We start from the raw sequence: 22,701 nt of genomic DNA on the forward strand, positions 1-22,701 counted from the left end.
TCTGTAGTTCTTAAGAACATGTGAAGCTGTTTGTTGTGTTACAGCTGAAATTCTTTCCTTACCAGACACTATTCTGCAAAAAGTTAAAGCTGCTGAACTCTTATCTGCCCCTCAGTATGAAAAGTTTGTTTGGTACCAGCTTGTTGAAGTAGAATTAGTACAGTCAGTTTCTGAATTTGGTACCATTTACTGAGAAATATCTGCCTTCACTTCCTAGAGAAACAAGTGTGTCACTGCTTAAGAAAGCATTTTCTGTGTAGCAGTCTGTCATACATTACTTTTTTGTGCAGTGTTCCTGCCGTTGGTGTTAACAGTTTTATACTAAAATAAATTTCTGTCTGTAGGAGCCTTATGACAAGAAGTTAAGCATCAGTAGGTGATACAGATTGTTTGAATTGGGTCAGAATGTAATGCAGCAGTGTGAGTGGTCAGAATGTAATGAGCTGATGATTTGGTATAATCTAGTTAGCTTTTCCTTTTTAATGTCTAGTTTTACATCCCTGTAATCTCAAAACTGCAGCATAACTCTAGGAAAGGGTGTGGGAAAAGATTGCTTCCCAAGTTACTATTTTTCTGGTCTTCCCACCCCTCTGGATATATCTTCTGTTTTTATAACTGTGGAAATACTCCCTTTTCTGCTGTTGTGCTATTCCAGAAAGAGGCTGGTCTGTCATTCTTTCTCTCCTCCTCTCCAGCTCCTTCTGCAGTTGTCTAGGATGCAAAACTGGTCTGATTTTCTTGTTCAGACTTGGAATGTTGATCTGTTTATTAATAATCAGTAACTGCACCTGACTTGCTGTAATTTTGGGAGAGCAGTGGCTATGTCAGCTCTAGCTTTCAATCAAGAGGAAATTAAATGTATTAACTTGGAATGCCTTTTGCATGATGGGATTGAATCAGCATGTGCACTGCATTGTTTAACAAACTCTGTCTCTTTCTCTCCCTCCCTTCTTCCCATCCTATTTTCTTTTTCCCTTCCCATTCCACACCCCTTTTTGTCCCTGTTGACTTTATGCCAACTGTTTTTCATCTCTCATTCTTCTAAACTCTCCTCTTCGTGCACTCCTTTCATCCTGCTCTGCACCGTGTTTCTGCACGGGTGACCCCACGTGTCCCCCTTGTGTTGCCCCATGACACAACGAGGCAGTTCTGACACTGTCTGCTCCCCCCATAGTGCCAGGCTTCTGTTGTACAGTTGGAGTGGACTGGAAGTCCCTGACCACCCCTGCCTGCCTGCCCCTCACCACCGATTACTTCCCCGACCGCCAGAGCCTGCAGAACGACTACACCGAGGGCTGCTACGACCTGCTGCCCGAGGCTGACATGGACAGGTTTGGCCAGCACCTCCTCTTACAGTCCTGTGCTTAAGGAGCAGGTGGTGGAAGAGGATCACCAGCTTGTCTTGGTTTGGAAAGACTGGTGCCTGCTAAGGAAGGCAGGAGCCTGCCCTGACATGGAGAATGTAACCCTCCCCACCTCTCCAAATTGCTGTAAATTTTAAATTCAGGGACTCTCAGGCAACAAAAATTATGGGAGCAGGAAATAACAGTTCTTTAATAGGGGAGAAAATAAAAGGGTAAAATAAACAATGCAGTAAATGAAAACAACACTGGCAGTCACAACCTGACACCCTGTGGGTCAGGCTGTTGGCAGCAGTCCCATTGGAATTGTGGCTCAGCCCTCCTGCAGTGTCAGGAGTGGCTCTGCTGGAGCAGGGATCCTGTAGAAAGGTGCAGTCTCTGCCTCTGAAGATCCAGTGGAAGAGGCAGCTGCTGTTCCTCTGAGAAATCCAGTGCAGAAGCCGTGCTGGTGTTCCAGAATCTCCAGATTATATCCAGGCAGGAATGCTTGGCTCCTCCCTCTGGGCTCACACCTCCCAGTGGGATGCTGTAGTTCTTATCAGCCATGCAGTGACATTCAATGGCTGTTATCAGCAGATGTCCCCTCCCAAGGGAGGAATGATAAGGAAAACTGCCCACTTGACAAAAAACAACTGCCATACAGATGGTAATAGAATACATCTTGCCTTGCAGTCTGGAACACAAGTGAATGATGGATTGCTAACAGAGCAGCAGAATACTTACATTTTTATTATTTTTTTCCAGTGATATCTTTGGACCTTTTCTGATGTTCCCACCTGACAGTATGGTGTGCTCCATAGATTTGATGTTAGAAATTGTTTGGATGCAAATTTTTGTCTCTTTTCTGTTGTGTTTTGATCAAAATATTCAAGCTATCATCTCTGTTAATCTACTTTCTAGCAAGTGTTTTGGAAACACTAAATGAGCAAATACATGTGGACACAGTATTTAAGATGCTTATCCTCCCTCTAAAAGATATTTAGTTTAAAGAATCTTGTTGGAAAACAGAATTAGTTGGACAAATAGAACTTCTCTGCTTGTGTCAGAGGTCTCTGGTAACTATTCTTTAATAGGGTTAGTTTGGTTTTTACTGAAGCAGTCTCATTATCTTAAATTTTTTTCAATCTTTTCATAACTTGTAAGACATCAAAAGACCTGCCTGTGTTGCTGCTTTATGGGAGCAAAACAAAAGTATTAATCAGGGTGGTTGAAATGCATAGGAAGTAATAGGATTAATGAAGAAACACCTGAAGGAAATGTCAGTAGGAAGGCAGAGTTCAGAGCAGGAGGTGCACTAAGATGAATGTGTTCTCTAACCCCTCCCTGCTCTCCACTTCCCGCTGTGGGAGAGGCTGGAGCATTGCTGCCCACTGGCATTCTGAGCTCTCCTGAACATGTACAAACTGCCCTGAGGCTGCCTGCAAAGTGCTGGAAAAGTCATCTTTGGGGAATTTATTGTTCCACAACTGCTGTAGGCAAATTTGTTATTGGTTGCCAAAGTGCTTTCAAAGGCAGCAGTAAACACTGCCAGAGAGCTCATCACCCTGTGTCAAAGGTGCCCCTTTCCCTCCTGCTCCCACAGGCAGGTGTTCCCAGGCACAGGGCTCCAGAGCAGAGCCAAGAATAGGTGTGTGGTCAGCTTCCTTATCCTGCTCTGCTTAACCTTTGTGTCCAGGAGGGATGAGGAAGGAGTGCAGATGACAGCCCAGCAGGTGTTTGAGGAGTTCATTTGTCAGCGCCTCATGCAGGGCTATCAGATCATTGTGCAGTCCAAGCCGCAGAAGCCGGCCCCGGCCGTGCCGCCCCCGCTCAGCAGCAGCCCCCTGTACAGCAGAGGTGAGTGACCTGGCCAGGCTTTGCTCTTCTGCCAGCCCCAGTCACCTGCAGTTAGGCACATCCACCAATTGCTCAGCACGCTGTGTTGGCTGTTCTTTGGTGGTTCTTCCCAGGGAAGTTCTGAATGGGGCTGTAGGAATCCCAGATGCTCTTCTTTGCTCATGATATCAGCACATCTTAACTCTAAGAGCAAAGGCTGCTCCCTAAAAATATGGCCTGAAAGCTGGGGTTTGGCTTGTGCTGAGATCAGAAGCTCACTTCTGGACTCCAGCTCTGGATTCTCTTCCTACAGGCACAGTTTGTTGTTAAAGTTCTGAGTACTGCAGTGTGATGGTGTTCACAGGGGTCCCAGGATGAGGGAAGAGATGAGAATCTTGACTCCATGTTTCAGAAAGCTGATTTATTATTTTATGATATATATTATATTTTAAAAAATGATATATTAAAACTATACTAAAAGAATAGAAGAAAGGATTTGATCAGTAGACTTGAAAGGAATAGAAAGGAATGATAATAAAATCTTGTGACTGACCAGAGAGTCTGAGACAGCTGGACTGTGATTGGCCATTAATTGAAACCAACCAAATGAGACCAATCCCAGATGCACCTATTGCATTCCACAGCAGCAGATAATTATTGTTTACATTTCATTTCTGAGGCCTCTCAGCTTCTCAGGAGAAAAGATCTTAGCAAAAGATTTTTCAGAAAATACGTCCATGACACTGCAGTAAGCTGAAAGGGTTTTGCTTTTTACAACCAGGTCTTGTGTCAAGAAATAGAGCTGAGGAAGAGGATCAGTACTGGCTGAGCATGGGCCGGACTTTCCACAAAGTCACCTTAAAAGACAAAATCATTACTGTGACTCGGTACCTGCCTAAGTGAGTATCTCTGCTTGAGCAGTTTGCTGTCACTGTTCTGGTGAACATTCTTCTGGGCTTGCTTGAAAGAACACCTTTCTTTTTAGGAGAAGAAAGAGAAGCATCAGTATCAATAATACTGAGATTAATGCTTGTGTTTGATCTTTTAGGTATCCATATGAATCTGCTCAGATAAACTACACCTACAGCTTGTGCCCCTCACACTCTGACTCTGAATTTGTCTCTTGCTGGGTGGAATTTTCCCATGAGAGACTAGAAGAGTACAAGTGGAATTACTTGGATCAGTATATCTGCTCTGCTGGCTCAGAGGATTTCAGGTGAGAGCTTCTTTTCCATCCAGACTGTTCTGTGTCCTAATTGCCTCTTTTTCTTTTTGACCTAAAATTTCATCATCAAGTTCAACCCACGAATGCTCAGTACTCCAGGGAGAATATCTGGCCTGCTTTCACTGTCAGCTTCCAGCAGCTGTTGCCTTGTGGGAACCTTGCTCTGTGTTGCTGCTGCTTAATCTGACCTTTGATACAGACTCTTGATCTCAAAATTCAGCATGAACTTCTTTTTTCCTCTGCTAGAAATGCAAAGAAATAACATAGCATTTTGTACCACACAGATGCTTTTCTTGGCTTCTTACTGATCTGACTCAAAACTTCCATTCATTTTGAAGCTGTTGCAGGTTTGCTTGAGTGCTGGGCTTGACATGCAATCCTACTCCTAAGCTGTGGAGCAAGTGCTTACCAGAAATGTGCAATATCTCCACTAGTATCAATAGCTTTTTTGATATCTTCTCTCCACACAACCAGTCTTTATCATCTTTTCTTTTCAGCTCTCAGTCAAAATACCTCCTACGCTAATGTGCACCTTGAAAATTCCTTTTTGCTTGCATATTTTTAAAGAAAAAGCTTTTGGGGCCTATCTTTTCCAGAAAAGAAAGCATATCTCTGTGTGTCAATTACTCTGAGGATAGCCTTGTTGCCAGTGATATTCAGATTCTGACCATTCCTTTGCACGTGTGCTCGTTCTGTGTCAGGGACAGCAGCGAGGGTGGTCGCTGAAAAGTGCAGCAGGTATAAAGATTTACACTTTAGATTCTGGAAAACCCTTCCCAGGAAAGCGCTGACCTCTGTCCCGCCTTCCACATTGCCGCAGCCTGATCGAGTCGCTGAAGTTCTGGAGGACGCGGTTCCTGCTGCTGCCCGCCTGCATCAGCGCCACCAAGCGCATCATGGAGGGGGAGGCGCACTGCGACGTGTACGGGGACAAGCCCCGCTCGGACGAGGAGGAGTGGCAGCTCCTCGATGGCTTCATCCGCTTCGTGGAGGGCTTGAACCGCATCCGCCGCCGCCACCGCTCCGATCGAATGATCCGAGTGAGTCCCGCTGGGGCTGGGTGCGCCCTGGGCCGCTGAGGAGGCGTTAGCAGAGAGACACGGGTGTGACCGTGTTTGCAGGGGTCTAGGATGAGGGAAGAGATGAGGGTCTGACTCCATGTTTCAGAAGGCTTGGTTTATTATTTTATGATATATATTATATTAAAACTATACTAAAAGAATAGAAGAAAGGATTTCATCAGAAGGCTAGCTGAGAATAGAATAGGAATGAATAACAAAGGCTTGTGACTGACTCTGGACTGTGATTGGCCATTAATTAGAAACAACCACACGAGACCAATCCCAGATGCACCTGTTGCATTCCACAGCAGCAGATAACCATTGGTTACATTTTGTTCCCTAGGCCTCTCAGCTTCTCAGGAGAAAAAATCCTAAGGAAAGGATTTTTCAGAAAATGTCATGGCTACACCCGAGTGCACCCCGGGCAGGTGGGGCACGGTGCCCCTGTCCCTGTCATCGTGTCATCCATCCCTAAAGGACACTGCTGAGCCCTGTGCTGTGTCAGCTTTCAGACAGTAGGGCTTAATTAAGTGCTTGTTTTGCCTCACAGAAGTGATGTTTTGGGAGAGGAAAGGAGCCGTTTCCTTCAACAGCTTGAGGAAATGTCCCTGGGATGAGCATCCTGTGCTGCTGTGACTGCATCCAGGCTCAGGGCAGTTCTTGCTCAGGGACAAGCCAGGCTCTTCTGCACCATCTTGTCCTGCCTCTGCTGTGTTTTATACCATGGCCAGTCTTTTGTTACCCTGATGCCTCCTCTTTGCAGGTGTGCTCTGCTTTGTGCTGCAGGTGGGCTTAGCCTGGCTGCACCACTCTGCCTTGTGATGCAGACAGTTCATCCAGAGGGGGCTGAGGTAGTGAAGCTGGGCACTTCTGGGGTAACCTGGATTGGTTCTGTGCTGCAGATTCAGGAGAAGGATTGGGAAAAGAGAAGTATGCGAGTGAATTTTTGGGTAAACAGTAGTTTCAAGAGGCTGAAGAGAAACTGGCTAGTGTGTATTCAATCCTGTTCTTGTTCTCACAGCAAATGGGGTCATTTTGAAGCAAATTCACCTTTTCCATAGAATAACTGGCATTTTATTTTCAGAATTACATCCACAAAAGACACTAGGCTGTTCCCCTTCTTGTGTACCAGTGGTTTGAACTCCTTTTTTAAAATGTGCTTAATAAAGCCCTGCTGACATGAGGTGTTGTGCTCTTGCTTACTAGTTAAGCCTAGCTTGACTAAGTCTGTGCTTCCATTTTTCTTTGTTAGAAAGGGTCTGCCATGAAAGGCTTGCAGATTGCTGGTCCAATTCCCACTCACTCCCTGGAGCAGTCTGGACCTCCCATTGGGAAAAAAGGAACCTCAGCACTCTCAGCTCTGCTGCAGATGGAAGCCAGTCAGAAGTGAGTCTCTACAGGCTGTGTGAAGAGCCAAGAACATCCTTCCTGCATATTGCACCTGGGCTGGCTAAAGCTCATTTGGGGAACCTTGCCTCATGTTGTGTTCAATACATAAGAGATTAATATTTTTTATGCTATATTAGTATTACACATGCATAATAAAACTGAGTGCAAGGGTCCATGTTGTTTGTGGGGGTAAAAGGTACTTTTGGAATGTTGGATCTGTGCCTCAGTGTGTGGGAAAGCAAATATCTGAAAATACAGCAGTAGCCCTCTGCAACAGTTGCCTTTAGGGGGAAGCTGACACAAAGTCTGTTTGAATAAACTCTGTATTCCTTTTCTTGTAGGACCCTGGGGGAGCAGCAGGCAGCAATGCTTTCTGGGAAGAGCTCTGGCCAGCCTTCAGAGAGTGGGAGCATTGCTATCACACCCACCTATATGGACAGCCCTCGCAAGGTAAGGACTGCCTGGGCTTTCTTTAGCTGCTCTTTCTACACAAGAATCCATCAAATAACCAAAGATTATTTCTCTGAGCACTTGGCTACATCATACCACATTTTACTCTAATTCAGCAAGGGCTGCTCCTGTGCTGGCCTTTGTGTGCAAGGGCAGAGGAATTCAGTTCCCTAAGAGTGACAATGGTGTGGAGTCCCTGGGATGCTGTCTCAGCATTTTGCTGATCTAAGTGCTGTTTGCTAATTAGTGCATTTCCTTTGCTGGTAGCACATTTCATGTCAGTCATGGCTTGGCTGCTGGGTGTAGCAGTGCAGAGCTGTGTGCATCTGTGTGCAGGCTGTCTTGGAGAGCAAAATCCACCTCTAGCTTGTGACAGTGTGAACACTGAGTGGGATTTTAACAGCAGGAACTTGAGTCTCTTGCCTCTGTTTAGAGGAGGGGGTGTGTTCCTGAGAAGTGGTTTAGATGTCATTCCTTCACTGGCTGGACTCCAGGCTGGAGAAAGTGATCTTCCTGGAGCTCTCTTGAGGCACTTAAAGAAAAGACTGTGCTATTCCTCAGCCTTTTTGTCAACTGTCCTGTGACACCCAGGAGAGCAGGAACTCTGCCTCCAAGTCCAACCAGAAATATTTGATTATTTTTCTGTGTTCTGACATGAAGGTCTTTCAAATAAAGTAACAAGGAACTGAATAAAGGTAGAGGATCTAAATGTGACCTATCTTTGGGTTCAACAGTTCAAATATTGCAAAGAAAAAGTTCTCAGATTCACCACTATCAACACTTGTTTCAGCATTTTTCTCTAAGCATCTAATGTTTCTACATCCACTGTTTTGTGCCCCCACCAGGAACAAGTATTGTGTTATCCTGGAGACCTAGATATTGAAAGTTGAAGTGATAGAGCAACTGTGATCATCTTAGTACTAGACACTGATTTGTGGTATCAGTGTTTGGAGAGCACAGATGAGTCTGGAGCAGGATGTGCTAGGCTTGGAAACATCAGGTGCTCAAACTGACCTGAGGTGTGTGTACAAACTTCCACATCATAATTCAGGCTTTGCATGCTTCTCTTCTACCATTTTGAAAAATCAGCTTTTCTCTTTAAATACAGAAATCTTAAATGTCCCTCTCCACCAGTAAAACTGGTGAAAATTGCATGTGAGAAACAGGAGAGAAGAGAAGAATGTTCTGTCCAGTTGTGTGTGGCAGAGGGGGAAAGAGGCCAAGTGGGCTTCCCTAGCAGTGGCACCAGGAGTGTGCTGGGACCAAACCAGCAGATTTTGTGCTACCAGAAAATGCCATTGTTAAAAGTAATGTTCAAAAGCCTCTCTGGAAGGCTGACTGGAGACTCTGGAAGAGTGTGTTATCAATTGAAGGCCTTTCATGCTGCAGCAGTAAACACTCCTGTAAATATTTACACACAGGGACTGGGAGATAAGCAATTGCAATCTCCTAATTGATGGCTTATGCCTGTTGGAAAGATGCCAGTGGGCAGGCAGCATTGAACTCACTGGGGAACAGCAGCCAGTGTGTGCCTCGTGTCACAGCCCCTGCAGGGCTCCTCAGCACAGGGAGCTCTGCCTTTCCACACATTTGCAGCCAGAGAAGTGACAAATTATCACAGCTGTGAGCTCTGCCAGCAGCCAAGGGAGCAAGTGCTTTTCAAGGATGCCCTTCAGTGCTTGAGTTATTCCAGATGAAAACTGAGCCACTGGCTTTGCATCACTTGGATTCAGAGTAGAATTGACAAGTCACTGGACAACACTGTGGTTTTAACCCAGTGAGCTCACCCACTCGATTTAACCCAGTGAGGTTTAACCCACTTGATCTGTTTGGGAAGTCTTTGCCCTTATGGATCCATGGCACTTGGCTCTGCACAATGTAAGTTGCCAGTCAGGTAACCCTGGCATTGATTCTTCCCAGAAACTGTTTTATATGTATGTACCAAGGTAAGCATCATCTTAACTGCAGGCTAGACAAAAATATTTTGCCAAGGGAACAGAATAAAGAATTGCAAATAGGGAATGAAAATCTAGATGAGTTCCACTACATTGTCTTGTGTGATAAGAGAGTCGTGACACATCTTTGAATAGCAGCTGGGGATAAATTCACTGGGGTTGGCAGTAGGCAGGAGCATAGCACAGGCAGTGTCTGTTTAATTTTGCATGAAGTATTAAACACAGTGTTGGAAGGGTCTTTGTGACGAGTTTTTCTTCCCTTTCCTTTGCACCATACCAGACCTGTATGTAAGAGGAAGAGGATGCTTCCTGAAAAAAGCTCCTTTGCCTTTCCCTCTTTATCATTTGAATGTCTACCAGATTAGAAAAAAAAAACCAAACCTGTCCTTCTTTGGATATTTGTCATTACACCTGTGGTTTCTGTATTTCAGTTTTGTATTTGGGATGGAAGCCCCCATACTTCAGAGCTCAAGACTTTGTCCTTTGAAGTATGGAGGGAAGGCTGCAGTTTCAATTGGCTTCTGATCAGTGTGGGTTTAAAAATTTTGGGAATGCATCTGTGCCAAGGAAAAGCAATGTCTCATTACAGAGAGAGAAAGTAAAGATGTGTGTGTGAGTAATTCCTGATGCTGTGCATTCTGCTGCAATGACCTTCTGGGTCTGGGATTTGCATTCTCCTCATACTTTCTCTCTGTGGTCATTTCATACTTGCACAACCTTTTATTTGCTTTTCTTGAACTCCTTGTTCCTGTTGCTGTTGCCATTAATGGGCCTACTTCCTCTGATGCCTTCAGGATGGGGCCTTCTTTATGGACTTTGTTCGCAGCCCACGCACAGCTTCAACCTTCTACTCCCAGGTCAGTTTGGAATGGGTTGTTGTCATCTCTGGCTTTTGGATTGAGGTGATGGACAGCATTTGTGTCCTGAGCTGAACACGCTGGGAGCCTGTGTTGGTTTTCCATTGAGTGAGGTGTACAGCACTGGCAGAACAAAGTGGCAGATGCAAGCATTTTTCCCCACCATTCAATGTTTGTGCTGTGTTTTGGATGTTCATGTGCCCTGTCCTTTGCAGTACTGTCTTGTCAACTATTAAAGCTGCTCTTTTTGATTTCCAGTAAGTGCTTGTTTTCCATCTTCCCTCACTGAACAAAATGGCAACAGCTCACTTGTCTGGTTCTTGGCTAAATTTCTTCTGTCGTGTTTGACAGGTGACTCTGGAGATATCCAAGTCAAATTGTCTCCTTGGATTCCTGAACAACTGAGGCTGAAAATAGATAGTATCATCTTGGTTTAAAAGAGTCCTTGAGGCTGAAGTCATTTGTCCAGTTAACACCAGTTAGGAATTAGCAGTAACACAGTGTGGCCATGGGAAATGCTGCTGCTTGAAGTGAGCCCTGAGGAGGGAGAAAGGCTTTTGCTGGCTGTGGGCACTGAAGAGTTGACCCTGGAGCATCTGCTGGTTTTAGCTGCCCAAAAAGGGACATCTGCCATTAGAGATTTTTGGGGTGTGAGAAATGGCATAAATAAAGAACTTTTGGCAGTCAGACCTAAGTCAAGCTCCCAGCTTTGTGATTTTGAGCTGTGTGTGTGCTGTGGATTCATCACAGCAGAGCAGCCCCCGTGTTTATACCAGCTTGAGTTCGAATTCCTCTGCCGTTCGTGTTCTCTCCCCCACCTCTCCAGTTTTATATAATGTGCCTTTACTAAACCATACGTGTTAATGACAGATGGCAATTACAGCCTGTACTTAGCTGAATCCTTCAGCATTCATGCTCTTTCTGAAATGATTTTATGGTAATTTTGTGAACTATTCAGTCTACCATTGGAATAGTGTGAGTGTTCCTGCGGGAGGAAAGTGTTCCTGTTGTCTTGGCGACATAGGTGTGGGTGGGTGTCAAGCAGCCTTCTCATACTGCCCTGAGAAAGGAGGGGAGATGAGCTGGGCTTTTTTTTTGAGCATTATGAAACATGAATTCGTGTGATACATTTGCATATTTTTGAGAGTTAGACTTGAAACTGTATTTGCTAAATGCTTACTACCTTCCCATAGTGATCAAGTGTCCTGTTGCGTGCTTATCATCAGTTATTCCCTTGGGTTGAAAATGGAACTGGTGTTGCTGGTTTGCCAGTAGTTCTCTCAATGCAATTGTTGCTGGGTTGGTGATCCTCATCTTTATTTGGGTCTGGATTTGTTGTTTGTCAGGAGCTCTGTAGTGATGACAAAGTAGGACTGTATTTATCCCTTCTGCATATGCCTGTGCTTCCTTAGAGCATTGCTTGTTGTTGACTAACTTGGGCTGAGGCACGGATGATGTGGGGAGGGAAGAAGATGGGAAAAGGATTACATGATGGATTTCACAGAGATGTTGCTGTGTTTGCTCCTCCCAGGTCTCTATTGATCAGTCAGTTCCTGCATCCTCAGATGGCAGCACCTTGCTACCCACGGGGCAGGTCCCTGACAGGGGCAGCAGCCAGGGGAGCACCCAGAACGCTGCAGAGCCAGGATACAGCACAGCTGCTGCTGCAGAGGGCAGGTAGGAGAGGCACAGCAGTGCTGTACTGCAGAGCTGTTCAATTCCAGCCCCTTGCTGGTGTCAGGGAATGGGCACTGAAGCAGAGCCTGGGAACAGGCTGTGCTGTGCCTGTCAGCACGAGCAGGCACTTGTCACAAGACCTTACTGCAGCATTTCCACGTGCAGACAGAGTGGTAGTAAAATAAGCCCTGCAACCCAGTTTTCCAGACTTAAATGAACACAAGGCCTGATTTCTCCACCCACAAGAAGGGCTTCATTCTTCAAGAAATGAAGAAATTCCATTTCTGGAATCTGCTAGTAGGAAACCAGGCTTTGAATTGACATCTTGTCTGTTTTGGCAAGGGGCAGGGGGGCTGCAGGTCTAATTGGTTGATGAAATCCAAGAGGTTCTAACCTGGAAGCAAGACACCAGGGAGGAAGTAATGTTGAAAATAAACTTTATTAGCACCTGTTTCCTGTGGTTGTATCTTACAGTAAAAAAATTAGCCAACTTCAGAATGTTTGCTCTCAATTGCTGCTGAGTACAGCTGGATGTGACACATTGCATTGGGTCCATATAGCAATGTCCTGGTGACCTCAGGGGGGAAATACTCATCTGATGCTTTTAGTTGTGCTTGAGATGAAAAAGGAAATAAATGTGGCAAAGTCACTGTTGAGAAGAGAGAGCAATTTTCTTCAATGTACATATTGGAACAAATCTAGCAGTTTCCTTGATTTCTGAATGTGCTTTTGTTTACTGCCCAGCTCTCAGCAGTGTTCAACAAGTGCTCTGACTTCCTCCTCCACTTTGGTAGAGATTCTTGAAGCCATGAAACACCCCACGTAAGTTTTTAATATAAATATAAATGTGCTTAACATGTGATGAGATGTTTAATAAGAGGACATGAGAAGTGGAGTCATTCAAAGCAGAGCCCATGCCAGCTGTTGAAGAGTTTTAAACTTCCTTTTGTTATTCAGTTCCAGACTCTAATAAGGAATTTTATAGAAATTGAGATATGAACTAAGACTTCAATTATTAGAGTCCCAGAACCTTGTCAAATCAAGAATGCCCAGTAAGTCAAATCAAGAATTCCCAGTAAGTCACCCAAGTGCTGTCAATGGCAGCTCTTCATCTTGTTGCCAAAAGCCAATGAGGCATCACTCCAGGGGCACTGGGCATTTCTTGTCCTGTATTCTACCCTCCCTCTCCCTTTTGTCCTTTCCCCCAGCAGTGATTTTTGTCTTTGTTACCTAAAAGAGCTCTTGGTCAGTGTTGACACGTGTGACTTGCTGTGCTCCAGCACAGGGATCCAGCTGCTCTCTGAACAGAAGGGGCTCTCCCCCTACTGCTTCATCAGTGCAGAGGTTGTGCACTGGCTGGTGAATAACGTGGAAGGGGTGCACACCCAGGCCATGGCCATTGACATCATGCAGGTAAGGAAACTCCAGGAGCACATGGAGGGCCAGAAATGCCTCGCTCTGGGAAGAAAGTAAAGTTTTAGAGCAAAGCATAGCAATCATTTCTCTTACTTATTTAAATCCTCTTATGGATGAGCATTGCAAGCAGTGCTCAATAGAATATGAGGTGATGATGACATTTTTTGGATTTCCTATCACAAAACAGCAACATATTCTTCACTAGTACTACATGTTTTTTCTACTTATATGGTGATGGTTCTGTTTATAACCTCCAATTAGCTGGCACTTACCAGGTGCTCTGCACAGTGTTGGAATTGAGGCACTGGGCTGTGATTTGGTTTTCCTTTCTGATAATTAGTTAATAAAGTTGTAATAAAACCAGCATATAACCTTTCAGATCTGAAGCAGACACACTTTATGCAGGAACACTGCTTGTATTCATCAAGGGATTTTTCTGTATTGAACTGTGTCAGGGGCAGAAGGTTGGAAATGTTCTGGAGTTCATTCCTCTGCTGAGATCCCATATCAATTAACAGAGAACTTAGAATGCTTCCAAACTCTTACCTTCTATAAATCCATCTAAAAAACCAGAGCAGGGTATGGGAAGAGACAGACATCTGTAGAAAGGTCAAATGTAATTTCTCAGGGAGATAAGAAATTCCTACATTTATTGAATATGAAGAGATAACTTTGCAGGTAATTCTTGTTAGGCACATATCTGGACAAAAAGATGCCAAGGAAAAGAAAATTACTTCCTAATGTTCTCTAGCAACCTTTTTATGTAATTGGAAGAGTGATTTCTTTATCATGTTGGCTCTGTTCTTTCTTTTTCTTGTTCAGAAAATGTTAGAAGAGCAGCTTATTGTCCATGCATCTGGAGAAGCTTTACGAACCTTTATTTATGGCTTTTATTTTTACAAGATTGTTGTGGACAAAGAACCAGACCGAGGTCAGCATTGTTATTACAAGACTTTGCTCACTATCCCTTTGCATAATCACTGGGCTGTTCTTGATTCTTAGGGGTGCTGCAGCAGGAATGCATTTTGGGAGCAACCAAAACCACTGATGTCAAGAGTCTGAGAAATTTGGCCTTTTTAGTTAAGGGAAAAAAAAGAATAGCAGAAAACATAATTTTTATCCTGCCTCTTTTTTATCAAGAGCTACTTTTCTGTCTGAGCCTTGTCCACTTGTGTGGTGGTGTTCAGAGGGGTTCCAGGATGAGGGAAGAGATGAGAATCTTGACTCCATGTTTCAGAATCCTGGTTTATTATTTTATGATATATGTTATATTAAAAGAAAATTATATATTAGAACTATAGTAAAAGAATAGAGGAAAGGTTTTCATCAGAAAAGAAAGAAAGGAATGACAATAAAATCTTGTGACTGACCAGAGAGTCTGAGACAGCTGGACTGTGATTGGCCATTAATTAAAAACAGCTGCATGAGACCAATCAAAGATGCACCTATTGCATTCCACAGCAGCAGATAATTATTGTTTACATTTCATTTCTGAGGCCTCTCAGCTTCTCAGGAGAAAAAACTCCTAGCCAAAGGATTTTTCATAAAACATGTCCGTGACACACTTGTTTCTAACCGACTTCCCTTCCCCTTGTGCAGTGGGGCTGCAGCAGCCTGCCATGTGGCACACAGCTGCCATGGATGACTTCTCAGCCTTCCAGAGGAAATGGTTTGAGGTGGCCTTTGTGGCAGAAGAGCTGCTGCACTCGGAGATCCCGGCGTTCCTGCTGCCCTGGCTGCCCAGCCGCCCCGCCTCCTATGCAAGTAGGCACAGTTCCTTTAGCCGCAGTTTCGGAGGACGGAGCCAGGCAGCTGCACTCTTAGGTAGATGCACAGCACAGGTGACAGCTGGGGAAGTTCATGGGGATAGTTTGAAAGGGGAAGAGCAGCCAGCCAAGGGGATGATCTCACGTGGACCAGCAATCAAGCTGCAAATTTCATGCTGGCCTTACAGTGTCTTGCATGTGGACTCGCTCTCATATGCTTGAGGTGTGTTTCACTGGCTGGGCAGGAAACTTTTACTTTTTATTGTGTTCCAGTACTCTGAAGTATTTCTTAAAGCACTCCTTCTTCCTGAACCTCTAAAATTCAGGGAGGAAGATACTTTGTCTCCTTGCAAATCCACAGAGACTGTTCACAACCTGTAAGGAGGATGGAGGGATAAGTTGTGAGAACGGCAAAGCAACCAAACTGTTCTTAAAATTACATATCTAATTGCTCCCTAGGGGCAAAAGCCACAGGGAGGTCCAGATGTGTTAGAAGTTTCTGTGATGTGCTGGGGGCTTTCTAGCTAATCTGAACCAGACTCCTTGCACTAATGAGTCTGTGAAGCCCAGCTGCAGATGATCCCTGTGGTATGGAAGCAGTAGGAAGATCTTGCTGCTGGGCAAGGTCCCAGTAGTGTCTGATGTTCTCTGAGGTGTGGAGAGCAACCCTGACTGCTCTAACAGCCCATGAAACACACTGGCTGTGTGACTGACCCTATTGCTTTGTCAGCTTCTTGTTACATTTCCAGGCCAGCCTGAGTCACTTGCTTTTGTTCTCCTTTCCTTGTTTAAAAGAAAAATCATTGCTATGGAACTGCAGCTTCAGGTTTATTTAGATGCATCTGTTAAAGGCCTAGCAATTAAGGATAAAAAGAAAAATTTTGATTTTCTCTTGTTGTGTATATCTAACCTTCTGAAGAGAAGTGCCTCACTGCAGGTGTAGTATCTCTTAAACCTGAAGTCACAGTAATCCTTGTGTATTTCTGAGAGCCTTGTTGGAAGAGGAACAGCATCAGAAACCCAAAAGCATTAAGGATAGGGAGTCTGAACTAATGGTTAATTCTCTGAAGTCAACATATGCAGGTTATTTTCCCTGTCACATGATAAATCTGTTGCCTTGGCTGGTGTCCAGCCTCATTAGCTCAGTGGCTGGCTAGAGCTGAAGCCTGAACTGGCTGGCATGAAAGTATTGTGGAGGCTGGAGGCACTGGGGCCAGATCCTCTTCATGGTTTGATCTCTTACTCACTATTTAGCCTGAGAAAGCCAGTTGACATTCCTGTGTTTGTGTTCTCTTGTGAGCTCATGAGAAGCCTGAGGCTCAGCAGGCCTGCACCCCTGGGGATGAGTAGAGGTGTCCTCAGTGTCTCCCTCACCTTTCATTAAACACCAGCCAGGAAAAGAGAGTATTCCTGCAGCATGTGGGTACTGCACACCTGAGTAGCTCTCCTTTTCCTTTCAGTTGGGATCATGTCCATTTTACTATTGAACTAATTTGCAGCCCTTGAATGAGTGATAAATGCCTTTAGATTGCTCTCATGCAGTCTGGGTTTTCCAGGAATTGTAGTTTCTTGTAGAAAAATTGAGCTTGGAAGTTTTTTCTTACAAAGGAACTGGTTTAAATGATGCTTCTGTGCTGTCCCTCTTCTAAACAGTATTCCAAAAAAACTTCAGCAGTTCATCTGAGGTAAAGAGCTTTACTAAACCCAGATGACCCCTGGTCCACGTGACTTCATTTGTTCCTCTCTTGGTCTTGATTAGGTTGTGGTTTTTATTTCTTCCCCTCCCCACCTTCCCTAAATGTCAGGCTGTGACATAAAATTGCATGCAAGCATTGGGAGCTCTGGAACAAGCTCCATGTATCTCTCAAATCTGTCCCTCCCAATTTCCCAATCACCTGCCCAGCCTGTCCCCTTTCCCTCCCCAGTGGAAGTGTGACCTGTGACCCAGCTAATCTTGTCCCTTTGATTTGTAGCAGTGCATGCACTAGCAACTGTAGTCATGTATGTAGTGGAGTCTGTGACTGGAGAATAACCTGCCTGCTCCTCTCCGATTTGCTTAGTCAATCTGTAGTTAAATACTCAATAGTAGAAGACAATTGGGAAGCAGGTGAGTCCTCTTAAAGTCTGACCTATGGAAGCCAGAGTATTTTCTATTAAAACAAGTTGGTTTTAATCAGAAGCTTCTGAATTCAGACACATGGACATTTCTCATCAGTGTTTAATGTATTTTTGATTAGCTCACCTTGTTGGACTGGTTTCCTCTGGCTTTGCCTGTGAGCTGCAGCTGCAGACAAGGCAGGGGGACAGTCCAGCCATACCAGGGAGTCTGCAAAAGCAGACTCTGGGAAAAGCAACAGTGTAAGGGAGCAGGGAGCTCATTCTTCACAGTGTGCTGCTTTGGGCACACTGGGCTGTGGTGTTATCACTGACCTCTTGGCTAATGACCAACACCTACCTGACTGAGCTGCTTTGCTTTCACAGCTTCCAGGATGTTGTTTTCCAACACACTTTGTTACAAATTTGGCACCATGACCTCCTGACCACAAGTATGGTATTCACAATATCCCAAAGGAGCCAGAAAAAGAAATTCTCGCAGTGTTGGTCTGACAATACCAGATCAACTCAGAAATTGCAAATGATACATTTCCCAAAGACAAAAATGGGTCTTATTTGTGAAACAAAACTGGGTGATGTTCTTTCATTTTTGTTGTGTTTTTATTTTTCACGTTCTACACTGCAATAATAGCAATGTAAAGGGTTCCCTTATAATCTTGAAAGTGCCTCCAGGTACCTTGCAGTAGCAGTGAAGGTGGGAACTTTCCATCTACCTTGAGGAGGGATTTCATTTTTTTTTTTTTTTGAACTACCATCAAACCATCAAATGATAAGATCATTTAAAAGCTGACCCTATCAAGGGGTGCACATCTCCTTCAGGAAGAGATAACACACATCCCTCATGCATGCAATACTAAAAAGGGCAGAAGTTTTCCCATAGAAGCCTTGCAGCCCATTGTTTTCTGTCAATTTTTAACATTACAGAAATGTTACATTATGTATTTGTCTCAAGAAAAGTTGAAGGTGATGGTGTGTTTCATAGCAGGACTTTGGTTTCCAAGTCAGGAGATCTGGGTTCTGTCCCCAGCCTTGCAGTCCTGTGTGTGACACCAGCCAGGTCACTTCCACTGCTGTGCTTCTGTCCCTCTCCTGCCTGGTACCTGAGGGTTTCTGTCACCTGAGGGATGCTGGGGTATGGGGCACAAAAGGAGCTGCATCTTGGGCACTATCCCAGCCCTTACTGCCAGGCACCAGGAGCTGTTGCAGTGGTCAGAATGCTGCTGCATGTCTTGGCTGACTCTGTGCTTTTACAGAAAGTGTTGGATGTGCACTTTCAGCAATGTGCTAATGTGGGATATTGATATGGGATTAAAGAAACAAGAAGTTTAACTTCTAATCTCCTTTAGCTGTGGAAAGTCCTGGAATGCTCCTGCCCCATGTAACAGCACCCTGTTGTGATTTCTGGTGGAGGCATATAGAAATATTTGGGATGTTTTGGGCATGAGGAAGCTGGTGTTGTCTGGCCATGCATAATTATGGCACCAGTTGCTTGTTGATTACCTGCTGGATTCTTGGATCTCTGTCCTTACTGCAGCTGAAATGTCTTTTGACTGCTTGGGGAGGTGATTCTCTAGCACATACCCCTGACATGAGAAATACTTGAGGATTTTTGTCTTTTGTCACCTGGATGAGCCGCATTCTGGGACTTTTCTGTCAGCCTGAAAATACCTGGGGAGGAATGGGAGGACAAATTGATTTCAAATGACTGATCTTGGTTCTGTTCTCTCCACGCTGTCTGCCTCCTTCTCCCTGATGCCCTTTGAACCCTGCTGTCCCCTGGCTGCTGCCCAGCTGCCACGGTGCCCGAGCAGCGCACAGTGACGCTGGATGTGGATGTGAACAACCGCACGGACCGGCTGGAGTGGTGCAGCTGTTATTACCATGGCAACTTCTCCCTGAACGCTGCCTTTGAGATCAAGTTACACTGGATGGCAGTGACTGCAGCTGTTCTTTTTGAGATGGTGAGATCCTGGTGTTCTGGGCAGCCACAGAAGTGCCTGTCTGGCCTCTGTGTCCCTTGGACCACTGGGGACATTGTACTAGGGGGTCTTAGGGAGAGAGACAGTGGCTTCCATCTGCCTTTATTTCCATAGGTAATTTTCCTGGTGCTTGTTAGTGTTGCTGCATCTGGTCAGCATTTATCACACCAGCTCCAGTCATTCTGTCTGCCTGAGTGTGTTCTGCTTTCAGTGGGTTTTATGCACACTGTGCAGAGATCAGCACAGGTCGAGGTGATAAATTTAAGTCCCCCTTAGGCAAATTTTAAGCCCTGAGCCAGGTCTTTGGAAAAAAATCTGTTTCACATTACATTCCTTCTATCCCCAAACCTTAAAACTTTAAATCTCAGTGGAATTGCTTTCATAACAGGGCTTTTCCAGGCAATGTGTTTTTCCTGCTCAGGAATGTTTTAGGGTTTTTTTAACTTGGTGAAAACATTTTGAAGTGAAAACTTGTCACTTTTTAATTTTTAGATTAAATTTTTAGATTTCATTTTTAGATATTTTTCCCTAATGTAGCTTCTGTGAAACTCAAACTGTTTAACACCAGGCTTTACCCCACCCAGCCAGACAGCACTAGGTAGTCGGTTTTGCTTTTATTTAAAATCAATTGCACTGTTCCAGTAAAGCAGAAGTGTTTAGCCACTGGTGATAAGTAGGCTGAATCAGTTCCTGAAAAATGTCCTATTTTAAAGTGCTTTCTGATTGATGAGCACTTCAGAAAAAGGAAAGCCTGATGTCTTGTGCTTGCACTGCTTTGCTTGCAAGGACGTTGGTGTGCCTGCCCTGCCGAGCGGGCTGAGCCTGTGGAGATTTGAGCATGTCTGATCTATTCTTGGGGAATGAGTTGCTCTTATGCACAGAAGTGCCCTTGGTCAGCTGGCATGTGTGCTGTGATTCATTGTGTGAATCTCTGCTCAGGTTCAGGGCTGGCACAGGAAGGCCACCTCCTGTGGGTTCCTGCTGGTGCCAGTGCTGGAAGGCCCCTTTGCCCTGCCCAGTTACCTGTACGGGGACCCGCTCCGAGCTCAGCTCTTCATCCCCCTCAACGTCAGCTGCTTGCTGAAGGAGGGCAGTGAGCATTTGTTTGATGGTAAGAAATGCACTTTGCTTTACCCCTCAGGGTTCTTTGTGCAAACAGGTCACTGTTGGTGCAGAGCTGACATCAAGGGGCTCCTTTACCAGCCAGCCTTAGGTAAAGGAGCTGTTTTTGCAGGTCAGCAGCCCCTCAGGAAGGAGGTGCTGGAGGAAGCTGTGCTGGCAGGCTGATTGTGGGCAGGAGGAAGCACCAACACACAGGAAGGGTGGTCTCCCCAGTGATGCTTACCCTGTGCCCTTTCAGACCCATATCCAGTAGCTGTTGTGTTTGACAGACTCTTGTGTCTGTTTTGCTGCTACACCCACAGCTGCTCTGCATTTGTATCTTGCATTTGTTTATTCTCCCCCTCCCTAAGATTGGGTTTTCACCACTGCCATCCTTCTTTTGTTGTTGCTATGGTTACTTTAATGGTTACAGTGTTTGCACATGAGATTAAGCAGAGAAGCTGCAATCTCATTTTCTGCAATGTGACCTCGCCCTTTCCAGTGAGCCTGTTGTGGTAAACCTCAGGTGGAACCACAAAATCAGAGACGTGTCCCATGCAGAGAAGGGCAAAATTGCATAATGAGGAGGGAGAATGAGCAAAAGGCTCTGTTTTAACATAGTAAGTTTGATATTTTAATCAACCCTTGACTCAGTGTCCAGGTGTAACTGAACAATGAATGTGACAAATCCGTATGCTGTGAGGTCACCATAGCCCAGCTGACTGAATTAAATATTTTCAGAGCACTCTTGTGATACACAGCAGCCCACTCTTTTCCTTAGCCCTCCCACACCCCCCCCTTTATGTTCCTCTCCTTCATCTCAAGAGACACAAATAATAAATTCAGATATGAGTCTGCTACTGGCGTGCACAAGACACATCTCTGAGACACCTGACAAAAAAGTGTGACTGAAAGAAATGGCATGGGGAAATGAAAGAGTGCCCTGAGGCCTCCTGAGCACAAGTGAAGTCTTCAAAAGGAAGGAAATAAAGTATCTTTACTAGATAATTGTTACTTTTCTGTTTGTTTCAGGCTTTGAACCAGAAACATACTGGGACAGAATGCATCTTCTGCAGGAAGCAATAGCACACAGGTGTGTCTGCAGTGGAGTGGGGTGACCCAACAGTTCCTGCCTCCCTGGACAATGTGGGGTGAAGGCCTGTGCTGAACAGTCACTCCCGAGTCTCTTGGGTTCTGTGCTGTCTGCCCCTCTGAATTCTGCTTACAGGCTGCTGTACTAAAACACAGCCTCCAGCCCCAGGGGGTTCTGTGGGTGCCAGGGGCAGCTGTGGGGTGTTTCAGCCTGTCCCTCCTTAGGAACCATACTGTCCTCCTAGGGAGAGCCTTTGGGAAGTGCCTGTTATTCCAAGCTAGAAGCAGAAAGGCTGTAAATGGATTCTTCCTGGGAAGGAACAGTGTATTATAGCCTGTTAAAAATACAACACCTTCTTGTGTATTTAGCATGGTCTTGAGCTGGATGACACCTGATGATTGACAATAGGCAGGAGCCTGGGGTGGGAGCTGTACAGAGGAGGTTGGGCCAAGTTTAAGAAGGAATTGTTGGAACCTTTGGGTACTATCTAGCCTTATCCCTTTGTGTGATTGAACTGCCAGTTTCTTTCATGGTGTAGATGCTGGGGTTTTTTTTCATGACAGAGAGGGCTGCCTTTTGTAATGGACTTTAGCTTGGAAATCAGCTTTCATTACTTTAGAAAGCAGGAGAAGAACAGGTATCCTATGAACAGCAGAGAGCTGCCAGGTAAGCTGCTTGAAGTTCTGCATGGAACATTGCACATAATGAAAATAATAATGTTGCAGCTTGAAACAAGCCCAGGGAACTTCTGTCTTGACTGTTGCTCTTCCCTCTCTCATGTGCAGCTGCCCCATTTTGTCAGGGACTGCATGGAGCTGCTGCTCTTGCTTCCAGCTCGAGTCAGGACAGGGAGCAGTGTGGGGTGACAGGCCTGAGCAGTGTGGGGTCACAGGCTTTCACACTGTGTCTGGCAGGGAATATTTGGAGAGGCTCAGTGCTCTTCATCCCTTTTCCTTTTGCCTTCAGGCCATGAGAAAGGGATAGTGGAAGGATTTCCTCTGGTGCCTCTGCCTTCGGCTGAGGAATTCTACCTGGAGTGGTTCTTTTTATCTTTTTGTTTTCTTTTCTTCTTTAATTCCCCTTGTCTCTATTTCTTCAGATTTGGATTTGTACAAGATAAATATTCAGCCTCTGCATTCAACTTCCCAGCAGAAAACAAGCCCCAGTATATCCATGTCACAGGTGAGCAATATTTGGGAGGCTCTGTGGCAAGGAGGAGGTTATTACAAACAAGAGAACCATTTCACATGTGGTTTGTGTTTTGTGTCAGTGATGTTGGTGCTGTTCTGTCCCTAACCAGATGACAAGTAGGTGTGTCAGAAAACACAAACCAGAAGACTGGAGGGGGCAGTATGAAAAGCACGAAGTGTTGCTGCTAATAAATGATGTTGGTTTGAAATCCTGCTTTACAGCAGCTCTGAAAGTTTTCTTTCCAGAAGAT

The 22,701-nt window shown here is 45.0% G+C and overlaps 1 protein-coding gene across 8 annotated transcripts in view; it reads left to right on the plus strand.

Moving 5' to 3' along the window:
- DEPDC5 (DEP domain containing 5, GATOR1 subcomplex subunit) overlaps positions 1-22,701 on the plus strand; it is a 42,098-nt gene that overhangs the window by 18,028 nt on the left and 1,369 nt on the right. The window contains exons 26-42 of one of the 8 annotated variants that reach the window (XM_077187664.1): positions 1,148-1,331; positions 3,037-3,197; positions 3,958-4,075; positions 4,225-4,392; positions 5,222-5,441; positions 6,715-6,848; positions 7,193-7,301; positions 10,051-10,113; positions 11,645-11,790; positions 12,535-12,612; positions 13,071-13,203; positions 14,029-14,137; positions 14,806-14,970; positions 18,879-19,048; positions 20,006-20,177; positions 21,200-21,260; positions 22,360-22,442. In XM_077187664.1, the coding sequence (XP_077043779.1) occupies positions 1,148-1,331; positions 3,037-3,197; positions 3,958-4,075; positions 4,225-4,392; positions 5,222-5,441; positions 6,715-6,848; positions 7,193-7,301; positions 10,051-10,113; positions 11,645-11,790; positions 12,535-12,612; positions 13,071-13,203; positions 14,029-14,137; positions 14,806-14,970; positions 18,879-19,048; positions 20,006-20,177; positions 21,200-21,260; positions 22,360-22,442 (2,274 nt within the window). Of the gene's footprint in view, positions 1-1,143; positions 1,332-3,036; positions 3,198-3,957; positions 4,076-4,224; positions 4,393-5,221; positions 5,442-6,714; positions 6,849-7,192; positions 7,302-10,050; positions 10,114-11,644; positions 11,791-12,534; positions 12,613-13,070; positions 13,204-14,028; positions 14,138-14,805; positions 15,031-17,453; positions 17,833-18,878; positions 19,049-20,005; positions 20,178-21,199; positions 21,261-22,359; positions 22,443-22,701 lie in introns of those variants that run through there. The other 7 variants (XM_077187663.1, XM_077187662.1, XR_013184603.1 and 4 more) reach the window with 7 other exon arrangements.

Source organism: Agelaius phoeniceus, chromosome 18 (assembly GCF_051311805.1).
Source record: "Agelaius phoeniceus isolate bAgePho1 chromosome 18, bAgePho1.hap1, whole genome shotgun sequence".
Lineage (NCBI taxonomy): Eukaryota > Metazoa > Chordata > Aves > Passeriformes > Icteridae > Agelaius > Agelaius phoeniceus.